This window comes from Ochlerotatus camptorhynchus, unplaced genomic scaffold (genome assembly GCF_037179485.1).
Source record: "Ochlerotatus camptorhynchus isolate MF236.1 unplaced genomic scaffold, CSIRO-AGI_Acam_v1.1 ptg000086l, whole genome shotgun sequence".
Lineage (NCBI taxonomy): Eukaryota > Metazoa > Arthropoda > Insecta > Diptera > Culicidae > Ochlerotatus > Ochlerotatus camptorhynchus.
In genome coordinates, this window is record NW_027040576.1 from 3,131,194 (window position 1) to 3,147,548 (window position 16,355).

Sequence of the window (16,355 nt, forward strand, 5' to 3'; positions counted from 1 at the left end):
GGAGAAAACTTTCGTTGCTCGCCGTGCACGAACGATGTAACGGAGAGCAGGAGCATTCCCTATCGTGCAGATATGTGATAGATATGTGCAGATATGTGAAAGCTCTGGCCTCTGGCAGTTTTGTTTATATATTTGTCGATTCATTTTAAAAGTCGGTAAAGTAGAAGTCAATAAAGTAGAATATTGTAGAATATTGAACTATGGTGTGCAAAGCTATTGATATCACCATATGAGGCACATAGAATCCTAGTGTGTCACAATTCAAATCCATAGTGTTCAGGCATGGTTCATAGCATAAGATTCACACATGAAATGGATGTGTTTCACAATAAGCGCAAAATTAAGTGTGAGACACATGATGATAGCGTGTGGAATTTTTTGAGTGTGCACGAACATAAAACGAAGAGAGAGAGAGAGAGAGACACGGAGGAGAACAGTGTACGATCCTGGCAGTACGATTCGGGGTCTTAGATTTCCGAAATCATTTGTCGTAGTCAGTTCATATCGAAAAGCGTATCCGTATGCTGTGGTTAGAACCATCATTGCCCCTGGACGAAGATGTGGTTGCATGGTGAAACAAGAACCGAAAAATCGGTCCTGAAATGGCTATGCTTGCAGAGACAGTGTTGCAGATGCCTCGCACGCAAGTATCTGTCGAACGCGCTTTTAACAGCCTTGGTCAAATAATGACCAAACATCGAACTAAATTGGGATCGGCCACGTTTGAAAAGATACTATTTGTTAGAGCAAATGGTAATATTATTGATAAAATTTACTTTAACTATAAGGTTAAGGTATGTTACTTCATTAACGAAATTTTCAGTCGGACACAGATTTGTCTCTTACAACTGGTTCTTAATGTTTTGTATTTTCAGACAGTAGAAGCGATACAAAACACTTTAAAAAATCAAGATTGTAGGATTTCAAGATTTTTAAAATACTCAAATTCTTTAGAAAGCAAACTTTAGTCATTTATAATGATTCTAAACATTGAACAAACTCCTTCTAAACTATGAATTTGCTCAATGGAGTTTTACGTGAATCCGCACTGAGACCATAATACAGAAATTATACAGATTTTTGGTTAGTCAGATAAAGATTAAAAAGATTTTTTGCGATGAAAATACAGATGAGGCAACTGGACAAAGCACAGGGAATGCCCCAGCTGTTATGAGGTAAGGAAAATGCGCAACGCAATCGCTTCAGCGAGCGTGCTCTTGCTCTGGTAAAAAAGCCGAGTGTAGCCAAGTGTAAAACTTCGGGATTTCTCATTTGCCGAAGTGTATGCGATGTATTGCACTCTCGCACTCACGTACAATCGGTGCGCTTGAACCTAAGAGTAAGCCGACCTACGGTGCGCGCACCATTTTGTTGGATGCGGTGCACGTATCAGATACACTTTTCTTTTTACTCACACCGAGGAGAGAACGAAGCCTGGTTTTGCATTTGGAAATGCATGAAAATTTTCAGTTTTTATTCATGATCGTCTTTATGAGCAGTTTTAGATGCACAAAAATTGCAGTTTTAGATGCACAAAAAAGGGGGGGGGGGTTTGCGATAATTTGCAAATGGGGGCAACCAGTTTTTTAAAGAAATGACGTGATCATTTCAATTTTACGTGCATTGATGAATATTTTCATGTAAAAATATTAGAGGAGAAGTTATTTCTCATTCCAGGACAGCTAATTTAAAATCATGGTTTTTAGATCAATTTTACTTAAAATTGTCTCTTTTCTTTTAAACATAGTGGGTTTTGGATCAAGTTCGGTTGTGGTCACTTCCCCGCATTGGTGGTGTCAGCACTGTAGCCTATAGTTTTTATGCTGTGTTTATATGTGCGTTGACGACTTGAATGCATTGAAAAATCTTATGTGAATAATCCTTAATGAAACTGGAATTATTCATGATTAGCTTGCTTAATTTAAAAATTGGATATCGACTTGGAAAAATCCGCAGATTCTTAAAGTAATCTGCTTGGAAGTCGATTTGGATAAAAGTTTTACTGCCGCGCCATGGTTCCTAAGCCGAAAAGAAAAGGGCAATCTCTTGATCCCCCTTCTGATGAAATTAATTTGAGCAATCAATTTGATTTGCTCACGGATGATGAGAATGATCCATCATCCAGGAAAAATTCTAGTAAACTTTCCAAGTAGGGAAAGATTCCCCCTATTGTGATAACTACTTCCAATTTCCATGCTCTTCGCACGAAACTTTTAAACCTCGTGAAATTCAAGTTCTCACTGTAATTTAGCCGTCGGGGTGAATGCCGTTGGATGGATTGTAACAAGTACGCTTTTCCATTTAATTATTTATTAATTATTTATTTGCACATAATTCCTATTATATAATTTTCACATTTAAGTATATTGCATGAACGTTCGTTTTTTACAATTAAGTTCATAAATGTATTCACCGCCAAGGAACGTACGTCCATATATATATATATATATATACAGTTACACTTGTCATACAAAAACCAACAAGTTCCCGACACGTACAGCTAATTCACTCCATTTGACCCGAATACGCTACCTGTTCGTTAAAGTCCGGGGTTCGAATCCGAACCGTTCTCTCTTATAAAAGAATAACCGAAAATAGATTAGAGCAAGATAGTATACTGAAATTGCATGACAAGGAAAGAGATGTAGCATTGAATGTTCTTGAGAGAAAGATGATGGAAATTGTCGTTTGAAAGGTCGTTGAATTACTTCGGTAATTTGACGTACTTCCGGCCACGATGACCGTTGAAATCACGCCTATCTGAGGGTATCTGGAACTTCTACTCGTTCACTTTGACTTGAACCGTGGAAGAGGCGGGAGTGCAAGTAGTTAGTACTTAAGTGTACTTAGTGTCGCGGTGTGTTTTTCGTGGTATGTGAAGTTCAAAATGTGAGGAGTCTAAAAGACCGATTTTAATGTTACATCTTTGTTCCTTTCCGTTAGCCCGTAGAGTGCAAACTATATGTAAAAAGTTCCGTGCGGTCCATTTATTGTGTGTGCAAAGTTTATAGAAAGGTAAGGTGAATAGTGTCTTTTGTGTGGAGATGTAACTGAAATGTGTCGAACAGCCGTTCGACGGCTTTTTGTTTAGGATCGTTTTGTGTAGGATCGTTTGTGCGGATTGGAGTTTGCACCGGTTCGCTTCTAGCGATAGATGGCTTTGCTCGGCACACCGCAATCGAGGAAATAAATCGCGCTATCTAGACCCCACGCTTCAACTTCAAGGTTCCCGGTTCGGGAGAGAATTCGGAAGGGAGACACCATTTAACTGTTCTCCGGCAGAGCGTTGGCCAAATCCGCCAATGTCAACCACGTGAACCTACGCACATTATTCGTCTTCGACGATCCCCTCGTTGGCATTCGCGCTGGTTCAGTACCAATTCGAGGGTTCGATTGGGAATTTCCGCACCATATCAGTCCGGGGTGCAATGTGCAACATCACCACCATTTGAATAGGCTACTACTTTGCCGACCTCCCTTCGACAAAGGGATGCTTCTGTTTCGACACGGATGAAGCAGCGACGACAACGACGACCGTGAGTAAAAAAAACGCATGCGAATCTCCACACATACAAACACATGAGCTCGAAGAAAACTAGTAAGTTGGGCTAGCAATCGCTAGAAACAGATCAGGATACCGCACACACGTTTAGGGAGAGCTAGCAAACACACGAACAAAAATGGGAAAGGAACAAGAGTCATGAATAAACCTAGGTTAATGATTTCCGGTATTTAGCCATGAAATAAATGTTATTTTCGTAAAGTAAAAGCTTTCCCCGTAATGTTAATTTTTGTTGGTTAGATTCTTCACGTTTTGGTCGTTCTATTTTGCGTTATCTTCTTGTAGTATTTTTGATTGTAGTTGATTTTACTCCAGGTTGGACTGCCTGGGAAAACAGTCTCCGCACTCACGTGTCAGGATCGGGGGAGGAAATCTGAACGGGAAAGTTCCTCCAGTGATGATAAATGTGCATGGGGTTTTTGTGTTACGGTAGAACGACGGTTAACTTCAACTTTCGCTTAGGACCGTTGGAAGCGGCCTCTGTTTGTGAGGATCTCAATCTCTCATGGAATTTCAGTCTGCTGAATCGCTCTTGAACTAAATTTCGGTCTCTTCCATTCACAAACCCGCCCTGAGGTTGGGTTTCTTGCCGGGCAAATTAAACTTGACGAGTGGTCCTCTTCGGAGGTGGCGCTTAAGCCACTCGTTTTAGAGACAGGAAGCGTATTCGGTGGTCGAGATCTCGCAGGCCGCGAGGCGTGCGTTACAGGATTCAAATGTCTTCTCAAGTATCTTACTAAGAAGTAGCATCAATTTTTTACCTACGACACCAAAACTGAATGTGTGCAAGGTTGTCAAGAAAGGACTGCCCAATGGTGAATCCCTGGATCAGATCAAAGATGAACTGGCAAAATTACTTGGAGTTTTGTCAGTCCAAGTAATTAAAATGAAAAATGAAATCCCGTCCTGGCGATTCACGCAACGGGATTTCTAATAAATTTTATTTAGTTCACTTAAAGTCTAGTGAACTAAACAACCTTAAGGCCTTAGAAAAAGCTAGCTTTATGCTCCATGTCCGAGTGAAGTGGAAACACTTCAGGACTCAGCTCTATTACTCTTTTCGGTCTCAAGCTAATCGATTCACCCCTCGAAACATAGGAAAATCCACTAACCCCTCATTTTATCTGTCAAACTTTCATAGCGAATCGAAACTAACATTGTGTAGTACTAGAATTTCGACTAGAATGGGGTACGTTAAACGTTTGCTTGGGACCAATAGGCTAGTCAAGTAGTGAGCCAATTTAAAATCGTTAGTTTCGTATTGATTGTTGCTAATACCATGTTTGATGTTATTCAAACTGGAGTAAAATTTGCGAACCATATCGTCATAGCTTTGAAATTCAGTAATGGGTTTTAAATCATTAAATATTTTAAATTGGAATGCTCGGTCTCTTAAAGATAATGAAGACGAGCTATTTAACTTTTTGAGAGTTCATAACGTGCATATTGCCGTTATAACTGAAACGTTCACTAAACCTGACCATAAGGTTAAAAGGAACGCAAATTATTACATTTATAGAAATGATCATCTTGATGGAGCCTGTGGTGGCATTGCCATCATTATTCATAGACGAATCAAACATAAAATTCTTTCTTCATTTGAAACTAAAGTTTTTGAAATTTTGGAAGTTTCTGTTGAAACAAAATTTGAACAACTTACGTTTATAGCTGCCTATTTGCCATTCCAATGCGTTACCTACAAAAAATTTGCTCAAGGGTGACCTTCAGAAACTTACCCGTCATAAGTCTAAATTCTTCATTATTTGTAATTTTAATGCAAAACACCGCTAATAGAATAATACTCAAGGCAATTCCAATGGTAATATTCTGTTTGATGATTGTTTTGCAGGTTATTACACTATTCAATATCCAAACAACCCTTCCGTGCTGAACTTCTTCCTGACGAATATCGGTATATCCAAACCGGTGGCACACAACGACCTTAGCTCAGTTGGTGGCTGTGGTCGGCATCAAAGTGGCTGCTGCTCCAAGTCGCCAACGAAAGGACTACCACCACGTAAACTAGGTCCAGTTTGGACGTGTGGTGGATAGAAACATCGACGAAAATCCGCCGCTTGACACCGTAGATGACATCGACCGGGCGCTGGAAGTCCTACCATTGATTCCCACACCCAAATGATGATTCGCCTGAGAAATATTCGTAGACACCAGTTTCAGAGGACTGGAGATCTGGACAAAAAACGTGAAACGACCGATCTGAACAGGCAGATTGCTTCCAGAATGGACTCACTCCGAAACGAAAGTTTTGGACGTGTTGTCCAAAATCTGGATGACGTCCATTTTGGAAGGTAGCCAAGGTTCTGAAGCCTCATCCCAAACCTGTTCCACCTCTAAGACTCGAAAATGATGACGCAAATGCGAACCGATGGTAGAACAGATTTGCTCAGCGCTGAAATATTCTAAAAATATGAAGATCCCCGGCTTTGACGACATTTTCAACCTAATTCTAAAGAGACTTAGCACGAAAGTGTACAATCGTTTGACCGCTATCTTCAACAGATGCTTGGAACTGCACTATTTTCCAATCATCTAGAAGATGGCGAAAATTATACCAATTCACAAACCGGGTAAAGATCCAACTGCGCCGTCTAGCTACAGACCGGTGGTGAGCAAATTGTTCGAGAAACTCATTCTCAACAGTTTGCTCAAGACTGTCGAGGAAAGCAATATTCTCCTACCGAAACAGTTTGGTTTCAGAAAGGGGCATTTCACAACGCACCAGCTAGTACGGGTGATGAACAACATCCGAAGTAACAAGGCTGTATCCAAGTCCACAGCCATGGCCTTGTTAGATGTCGAAAAAGCGTTTGACAATAAAAATCACCCGTAACTAGTCCCAGGTAACTACCTTCAGCAAATGTCATTCAAGGTGTCGTTAAGTGGTTGTCTTTTCGACACGTTCTCCATGCCAGCAGGCGTCCCACAAGGTAGTCTGTTGGGCCCCTTGCTTTACAGCTTATGCACTTCCGATATACCCGATCTTGGTAACGGGTGCGTGTTCTTCCTGTTCGTAGATGATATTTCAATTTCCGTCAAAGGCAGATTGCCTCGCGAAATCACCAACAATCTTTAACGATGCCTTGACACCTTTGCTGACTATACGCGAAAACGTGGAAAATCAAAATCAATGCCGCCAAAACCCAGACAATTATGTTCCTGCACAGGCAATCCCCCAATCCAAAACCAGCTCCCTCCTGCACAGTAGTCATGGACAGCTCAAGGGTCGAGTGGTCTACAGAAGTAATTTATCTCGGGATGTTGTTTGATGAAAAGCTCCTATTCCGCTCGCACATAGAAAAGACGTTAGTTGATTGTTCAAGCTTATTTAGGTGTCTGTATCCGCCTATTGTACCCCACAGAATTAGAGCTGGCAACCCAAAGGTTGAGATCGCAGGGAATTGAAACCACCAGTTACGATCAGACGTATGAATATCTGGAATTGGCAACCCTTCATAATGACTCTTCTATAATATTCTTAATCAAAATACCAAAGCTGAGGAACAGCAAGTAAGATCAACAGCAAATTTCCTATGATTAGCGAGGACGAATCATTCCATCAGATGAAAAAGGCAAACAAATCGAAAACACTTTTTTGTGTAACATCGAAAATCTGGTCAACGTAACCTGTGACCAATGTTACCACCGGGACCCGTACAGAAGGCCGAAAATATTCTAAGCGAAAGCCGAAAATTGATCAAAAACCGAATTTGTTGAAAACCGCATCCAAACAATCTGTTAGCCTTTCTGCTCGCACAACTGACTCGGCTCGTTAAATGGTTTGCATTCACAAAAAATTAAAGTCAAGATGAAATTAGATATAGAGGTGTTCTGCTGACTTTTTGGAAAAACCAGTATGTGGTAAGCTGCGGGTAAGACAAGGGTAAGGAAATGAGAGATGTGGATGTGATAGACGTGAACGGTTTATTTACGCATACACAACATTCTGATTGGGTAGCGAGTTGCGCACGCAGTTGAATGCGTGTAACTAGAACGATCAACAAAACGGACCAATAGCAATATCGCAGCATATGACGATTTTCGATTTGAGAATACCTCCCGTATTGAATTTCATCTTGAACGAAGTCATCATCGTCATTGAATACTCAAACATCTGGAAAAATAAAACTATCACTTTCTCTCAATCAGCATCTGAAGCCTTTCTGCTCTTACAACTGAGTCACCTCGTTGAATTGTCCGCATTCACAAAAAAACGACGCCATCTTGTCATTAAATCGTCGTTAAACACTCAAACATAGAACTAAAACTACCCTAATTTTATTTATTTTTTAATTTTCATTACGGAAATTGAATGACTATTAAGTAGCTTCCATTATATTTTATTTCTGAGATGCAGAATAATAATAATTGTAACGTTACTTTAATAATTTAATTTAATTTATTAAAAACTAATTAACAAAAGCCCGAATCAGAAAAGCGACAAAGTGGACCGGTGCGAGCGCGATCGAACCGGTCCACTTTGTCGCTTTTCCGAGCATTTTCGGCCTTTTGTGTATTTCGGCCTTTCGTTGTACTCCCCTCCCGTTACCACCAGCGACTTCGTGGTAATCCAAGCAGATGCGTGTCCCTCAGTGACGGAAGTTGGCATCTTATTGAAGATATCATCCCAGTACCTACATCCTGTGAAGTGAAACTTTGTATTTTGAATTAAGTGTAATCAATTAAAAACTTAGTGAAACAGCGATGAAAAGAGACACGAATGTCACAGAAGTGATAAAGTGTCACTAATAAATAATAATAATAATAATAATAAGCGATGAAAAGTGTTTTTTACTGGAATGGAAAGAAACCCATAATTGTATAACAAAACGTGAATCACTCGATAAACACGACATACTTTTTCTATTCCGCACCGATAAGATACGACGAATTGGGATTTATCATTTATCGAATTGAAAATTCCCCTTCCTGGAATGAAAGCATGGAATTATAGTGTCTTGTGATTTTGTTTGTGCTTGTCCATTATTTAAAGCGAGAAGGAATCGGCGTTGCTTCCAGATTATAATTTTATTGATGGACTTAGTTTCCAAGCAAATCGATATAGTTCAACTGTACTTATTGAATATTGAATGTGGATATTGACAATAATGATGATTCCGATGATAGTGTCATATAAGCTTTTTTACACACGGCTTTTCTTTTCAAAATTGCATGGTCAATAATTGAAAAAAAAAAAACAAATGAAAATAACGGTTAAACTCACAGCCATCGACGCACTTACCAGTCATCGCTGATAATTAACACATTTGGAACGTCGTTTTTGAGTAGCTTGAGCTTTTTCATACCGTCAGCCATGCGGATGCCATTTCCGCAATGTTCGAGAACTAGTTCCTTGAGGTTTGGGTTCAGCACTAAGTCCAACAAGTTGTGCAGGTTGAACTGAGGGGAAAAACTGTTTCAGTAAGGGTTTGAGTAATGACAGATATGCGAGGTACCTTGCGGAAGTTCTTGAGATGGATGTGTGGAGCAGTCACTTTTTGTACCCAATCTGTAAACATTGTTGGACATAGATTTTCCTGCTGCGAAAAGTAACCTCTGTCGCATGATTCCAGGTACAAATATTCCAGTTTGCAGAGATTTTCGATGTTTTGGAAACCGCTTTCAGTGACTGGATCTTCGACGAAGGTCATCAAAGTAAGCTTCAATCGACGCAGGTTGACCATTGATGTACAGACAGCCTGGGGAAATTAAAATTCGAATCAATTATTTGAAAATCGATCAATTTTGCAGTTCATTCCACTTCCCACTTACCTGCAAACACTCATCATCGAATAGTTCGTCTCCTGTGATGTGTAGTTCGGTAATGTACGGCACATTACTCGCCAGTACGCTGTAGAACGAGAAACCTACAGTGCACCGATCCAGGACCAATTTTTCCAACGTCTGGGAACAAGGAACCGCGTTCTGTTCAGTACAATGTTGCGACGAGTAAAGGTACAATTCCTTCAGCTTATCGAGACTTCGCATGCCGTCCATCGCGATTTCGTGTCGGCCATTGATGCTCAGCTTCTCCAACTGAGAGCACTTGGAAACCCCATGGCGGAAGAATTCCGAATTGTGCACGTTTGCCACCGTCAAATCCGTCAAACAGTCGGCATTGACGAAAAAATGGATCGCCGTCTCCGGGGCGGTTGTGCAATAAGCAAACCTCAGTTTCATGGTTTCAGCACGAGGGAAGGTCAGCTGGAAGAATTCCTTCGTGAAGATTGGCCAAATAACGCACGAGACATGTTGCAGCTGCTGGGAAAGGCTACGCATAATCCGGAAGTCTGGATAGCACGCATAGTGCGAGCACTGCAATGTTATATCCGTAATTCCCTTGGCGTTTCGAACGATCGTGTCGAAAAACTTACGCCTAACCATTCGGTCCCCCTTGGATCGTCTGTCTTCGTAGTGAAGTTTCCTAAGCTTTGGCATTTCCGCCACCTCCATTTTGAAATCCTTGGCAACTAAAGGCAATTGGTCGATGGCCCAGTCTTCCGGTTGCTGAAGGTACCAGCAGTTGAAAACGATCGTCAAGGTTTCCAATCGGGAAGGACTCGAACGAGGCAAGAAAGCCGGCAAAATATGATCAGCCGTCGGTCCAAACGAGAGGCTCAATTCACTTAAGTATGGTTCGAGTCGACGGGTCAGTTCCAGACACTTCCGAATAATCTCATAAGGATCGATTTCGTAGCGGGCTCGTTTCGAACGAAGAAACGGGCCAGACCAATGGAATTCCGCACGCATTAGCATTACACCGATGATCGTCAGGTGCTGGTAGGAACGAGTGAATTTCATTTTAAGGAATTTTCCAATATTATCAACGAGGGTCAGATCTATATATAGATGCAACATATGACCAACCAGTACGCTCCACCGGTAGCATGTATGGGTGAGTTCCTTTTTGTTCGGTACATGTTCGAAGATCAGTAGCAGGATCTGCAAAGGAGACTAGTTACGAGGTGAACGTGGAAGAATGGCAATAAATACCAACCTCATTCGGTAAATCGTTGATCGTGGCCATGGTTCGGATGGAGTTTTAGCTACTTCGAGAGGAACAGTTTTTTCACTGGACGGAAAATAACGCTTCTGTTTTGAGTCTGCCTGCTTCGACTGTGACAATGCCAACGTTTCATTAAGGCGAAACTGCTTTTGTAAACAATGACTTCATCCGCCGACTTATCGTAAATAAAAACACATTCCTGCAAAATTACGATGCCAGCTAGTAGAGCAAACATTCCTCTACGTCAATTTGCATGTGTGAGCTTTTATTCGCAAGAAATCGACGGCAAAAGCCATCGTTTACAAAAGGAATTTCATCCTTTTTAAATGTTGGCACTGATAAATTCTCTTGTTTATTCGCGTCTACGAAGTTTTTATAACTCTTTACTCCTATATGGAAATCTCTTTAGGAACCGTCACTGGATGCGTGAAACATGGTGCTTTTTTCTTACTCGGTCACTCCACCAAAAAAACGCGATACCACACTCCGAAAAATCTTCACGTCCGATTTACGTGAAAACATAGGTGGTTTTCGTCCACCCTATTTTTCACGTAACTTTTACCGGAATGACACGTAGCCGATCAAAATCCAGCTTTGATTATCTACGTGATTATTCAGGTAAATAAGACCTGATTTTCACATACTGCTTACGTGAAATCGAAGTGAAAACTACTGGACAACTGGTAACTTTTACGTGATATTCCGTTTTGTTTAAAATGCTTTTCACGTTATTTGTACGTGAATTTTGAATGATAGTAATGGAACGTATATATACACGGATAGAAATCTCCTTATACCTTTTGGCAAATTTCCATTGCTGATTATTCATAAATTGTATAAGTCAACTAATAACAGCTAGGTGGCATCCCTATCTTGTTTGCCTTGCCTTGAAAAGAGCTAACATCGCTGCGGGCCCGCGAATTCTGGGCCCCACTGACAGCTCATAATTTGTAAACAAATAGAAGATTCAAGCCAGAATTTCAAAAAAGGCGTCACTGATATTTTAGATATTCTTAATATGTTTGCTTACATTTTGTGAAAAATAAACTTAGAACTCATAAAATATTATTTTCTGATTTTCTACCACAAAGTCAACCATTTATATGGCATAAAAGCGAAAATAATTTCATTTCATAAAAATAAGACAATTCAGTCACGCCATTTTTGCAGTTCACACTTGAATTGTGACGTTTCAGATGTTGGTTTCAATAACATGGCGGCATATCACCCAGCTGACTAATAAGCAGACGCCTTGCAAAAAGTTAATAAAGATCATGTGTCAAATGAAATGTATAAGCGGTCACACATACCTTTTATGCATTCTAATAGGATATATGTGGTTTGTCTTATGGAATGTATAAGGCTGATGCTTTGGCAAAAATGTATAAGTGAAACACATGAATTAAATAATTGATTTTCGTTTCGTGTATATAGAAGCAGTCAATATTATGCAATTTTATCGGGCAGATATAAAATCCACGTGTTAAAATTAATGCTTATATCTGCTCATAAAATTGTAAATTATTGATTAATTGATTATTATGAGGTAGAAACGTGTATGAGTTTTTTTTTCTGACAAAATGTTAACAACTGTTTGCAGCGAGGTGTGCAGACTCAAGTCTGAAATTATAAAACTTGAAAAAGGCGACATATAATCATAAATCAATTAATGTAAAATAATCAAATTACCGTCCAATATTTGCAGCAAGCCGCTGGAAAATTTTGAATCTTTGAGGTGTTCTTCCACCACGCTCGGTGACGCCATATTGATTTTGTTTGCGTCTGAAAATCACGTAAATCCCGTTTTGCGGAAATATCGAAGTCCCAAACACATAAACACAAATACACCAAATCTGTTTACGTTAATATGCGGTCGATTTCACCAACATTTTTAGTGGACATGACGTGCAATTCAGGTCAAAGTTACTAACGTCACGTAACATTTGAGATTGTCTAAATACAGATCAGTTATTTACGTGATATTTCACGTAAATCGACGCGACGCAAGTAATGCATTAAATCAAAGATATCTAATTAACAAGATATCCCACTAATCAATTCTTCAAGCTGCGCCGGCCCAGTTCCCCGCCAGGACTTAAAACTCACAGGTTTCAGCATGGCAGATGCCGCCGCGAACGTTATTGATGATCAGCCGATGGAAGAGGACGATATCATCCTCGAAGTCATCATCATTTTATTGCTATAGCAAGATTCTCGACTGTTTTGTGATTGTGTGTGTGTGTGTGTGTGTGTGTGTGTGTGTGTGTGTGTGTGTGTGTGTGTGTGTGTGTGTGTGTGTGTGTGTGTGTGTGTGTGTGTGTGTGTGTGTGTGTGTGTGTGTGTGTGTGTGTGTGTGTGTGTGTGTGTGTGTGTGTGTGTGTGTGTGTGTGTGTGTGTGTGTGTGTGTGTGTGTGTGTGTGTGTGTGTGTGTGTGTGTGTGTGTGTGTGTGTGTGTGTGTGTGTGTGTGTGTGTGTGTGTGTGTGTGTGTGTGTGTGTGTGTGTGTACAATCTAACCCCCACTGTCCGGCAGTGTTATTATGGAAGAAAACTGCTTCTTATTATCTTTAAATTAAAGCAGGTTTAGTCCGGGAGTTAGAAGGTGTTAGCTCTATTGCAGCTCCAGTGACCCATTTCAGAATGCCTGGTAATTCACGACCACTCCGAGGTCACTTTTACTTACAATAAGCCCCGCATGTTCACTCTACCTTTATCAAATGGATAATGGTATCATAAACACACTTCCAGATTCAAAAATATTATTTCCAAATCTGGCACGTATATAGTTTTGACATTTGTTCAACTGTATTAAACCGATTTGAATGGACATTTCTTATCAATTTTGTTTCGAATACCTCTTGATTCATCTGCTGGCAGCACTTACTGGCCCTTACCGGCGACCAACGCGTTTGCCCGCAAAAGCAACAACACCTAAGTCTCAAAGCTTTCCGGACGTCCCCTCGAAAATGCAATCGAGAAATGTATAATAACAATCTTCAACTGGAACGTACTCACCAAATCAATACATCCGGGAGCAAATTCCCGATGCTTATTTTTCTTTCGCAAACCCGTCGTCGTCGAACGGCAAAAACAGGAAACTGGGTGAGCAATTTTGTGACACGGAATTTTCACTGAACATAAACCGCGAATTCACGAATTTCATCACCAGATTCTCGACTGTTTTGTGATTGCTCCAATTTTCAGTCATTACCATTTTATACGCAAAAGAAACACTTGAGAAAACAATCACACACGGAGAAAAAATACTACCCAAAATTTTAGTTCTTTTTACTTAATATTGAGTTCAGCCTCTCATTTGCCCTCGTTATTGTTGTCAAAAAAGGAATGAGAGATTCGACCCTAAGAGAAGAGGTGACAATACGGGGGCGAAAAAAAACCACTTTTCTGTCAAACGCGAACCACTTCCTGATTGGTCGATTTCATGTGCGTAAGATAGAGATAGAGATAGATAAAGATAGAGATAGAGATAGAAATAAAAGAGGAAGAAGCCAATTGTCACCTCTTCCTCTTAGATTCGACCCAACGATATAGCAAAGATGAATAGTAAGATGAAACTGTCGGAAGAAAAACTTTCTATTTTAGTGTCCTCTTTCACGGTCCCTTTCATCCAATGAATACCCCCCGTATTCAAGGTAATTTTATGGTTTTGCTGCCCCCTCGGTAGAGATGAAATTTTGCGCTCATTTTTTATCAAAAAAAAACACACCAAAATCATAGGTGTCCCATTTTTTAATTACTCGATTAACAACTAATCGATTTTTTTTTGTTCGCTGTGCTACCATTTTTACACCAATGAGAGTGCAGCACATGTTTAAAACGATCGGTGATGATCCTCTGGAGATGTTAATGCTTATATCGGCATGATATAACCTATGATATATTTAACCATAGAGAAGAAACGTGCTCAACTTTTTGGCTCAACTCTGGTACACGGATAGAAATCTCCTTATACCTTTTGGCAAATTTCCATTGCTGATTATTCATAAAATGTATAAGTCAACTAATAAGCAGACGCCTTGCAAAAAGTTAATAAAGATCATGTGTCAAATGAAATGTATAAGTGGTCACACATACCTTTTATGCATTCTAATAGGAGCTATGTGGTTTGTCTTATGGAATGTATAAGGCTGATGCTTTGGCAAAAATGTATAAGTGAAACACATGAATTAAATAATTGATTTTCGTTTCGTGTACTTTCTTCGGTCCCAAGCTAATTGATGCACCCCTCGAAATATAAGAAAATCCACGAACCCCTCATTGTATCTGCCAAACTTTCATAGCGAATCAAAACAAACAAAGCGTAGTACTAGAATTTTGACTAAAATAGGGTACGTTAATCGTTTGCTTGGGACCGATAGGCTAGTCAAGTAGTGAGCCAATTTAAAATCGTTAGTTTCGTATTGATTGTTGATATAACCGATTACAAATATTTTACTTTTCGGTTCGTTATTCGATTAATCGATAATTAGAATGAAAATCGGCCATCACTAGATGAATGTGAAACGTCATTTCAAATTTATGGATCGTACATAAATAATGATACAATTTGAAAGGGACCGGGGCTCATCACAAATTATGTCAAAACGGTAACTGAAACACAGTGCCAACCGGTGGAAACTAACGATTTGGCGCACTACTTGACTAGCCTACACGGATATAAATCTCCTTATACCTTTTGGCAAATTTCTATTACTGATTATCCATAAAATGTATAAGTCAACTAATAAGCAGACACCTTGCAAAAAGTTAATGAAGATCATGTGTCAAATGAAATGTATAAGCGGTCACACATACCTTTAATGCATTCTTATAGGACCTAGGTGGTGAATATTCTCAAATAAACTATGTTTGACAATTAATTATCATTAATGACTCTGTACCCATTTTGAAACCGTGCTTCCATTTTGAGTTCATTGTAAAAAGCCTGCATACTTAGCCTGCAAAATGGGTGTTAGTGCTGCGAACAAGCTCGTTTCCGGAAATGAGCCAGTCGCGCTGGGCCACAGCATTGAAACGCATTTTTTAGGCTTATTTTAACAGTCATTAATATATCATTCAAACTTGATTCAAAATGAAGGCATTGTTTCAAACTAGGTACAAAACCTGCATTGTATTTTCCATACTATCCGTTTAATAAATCAGGTATTCTCACATTATTTCCTATTTGCCTTTATCAACAATGACTAGCCAAATTCTTGAGTCTCTAAACACATGCAAACCAACAGAATGGTCCCTTATTGTAAGATATTTCTTTAATTATCAAAAATGCTGATTTGCATACGTGTGTTTTGATACACAAAAAAGCTATGTTAGATACAGCAAATAGGGCAAGGGGTGTAACTCTAAGATTATACAAATCAATCATCCAGTCCAAATCCTAACATTGCTTTTATATCCCTAATGAGAACGATCATGAAAAAAAAAAGCTTGTGAGGGTTGTGTAAGGATAAAAACAGAACTGTTCAGGATTGGACTGGATATTTGGCTTGTATATTCTTAGAGTCACACGTCCTGGGCTCAGCTCAACTTTTTAAGATCCATAAACATTTATTTTGAAAACAAGAATAGTGATATCAATAATATCCAATTTTTAAAATGAAAGATTTTTGATTTTTGATATCAATAATATCCAATTTTTAAAATGAAATGATTTTTAACATTTTAATTATAGTAAACATTCATTTAAAAGTGATATTTGAGAAAACTTTTCATTTTCATACTGCTATACTTTTCGCTTGATATTATAAACA

The 16,355-nt window shown here is 39.4% G+C and overlaps 2 protein-coding genes across 4 annotated transcripts in view; one reads left to right on the forward strand and one right to left on the reverse strand.

The window, feature by feature from the left end:
• The window catches only part of LOC135698457 (uncharacterized), a 202,774-nt gene that overhangs the window by 73,445 nt on the left and 112,974 nt on the right, over window positions 1-16,355 (forward strand). The gene's annotated exons all lie outside the window — the stretch shown is intronic.
• On the reverse strand, window positions 8,592-10,896 carry LOC135698431 (uncharacterized). Of its 3 annotated transcripts, XM_065218410.1 has the most exons (6): window positions 10,578-10,896; window positions 10,448-10,522; window positions 9,353-10,357; window positions 9,037-9,279; window positions 8,823-8,980; window positions 8,592-8,733 (listed from the first exon to the last, which is right to left on the reverse strand). In XM_065218410.1, the coding sequence occupies exons 1-6, from the start codon at window positions 10,605-10,607 to the stop codon at window positions 8,724-8,726; spliced, it is 1,521 nt and encodes a 506-aa protein (XP_065074482.1). In that variant the 5' UTR covers window positions 10,608-10,896; the 3' UTR covers window positions 8,592-8,723. The 3 variants fall into 3 exon arrangements, with proteins under 3 accessions (XP_065074482.1, XP_065074480.1, XP_065074481.1); XM_065218408.1 differs by having other exon boundaries at window positions 9,353-10,522; XM_065218409.1 differs by having other exon boundaries at window positions 8,592-8,980; window positions 9,353-10,522.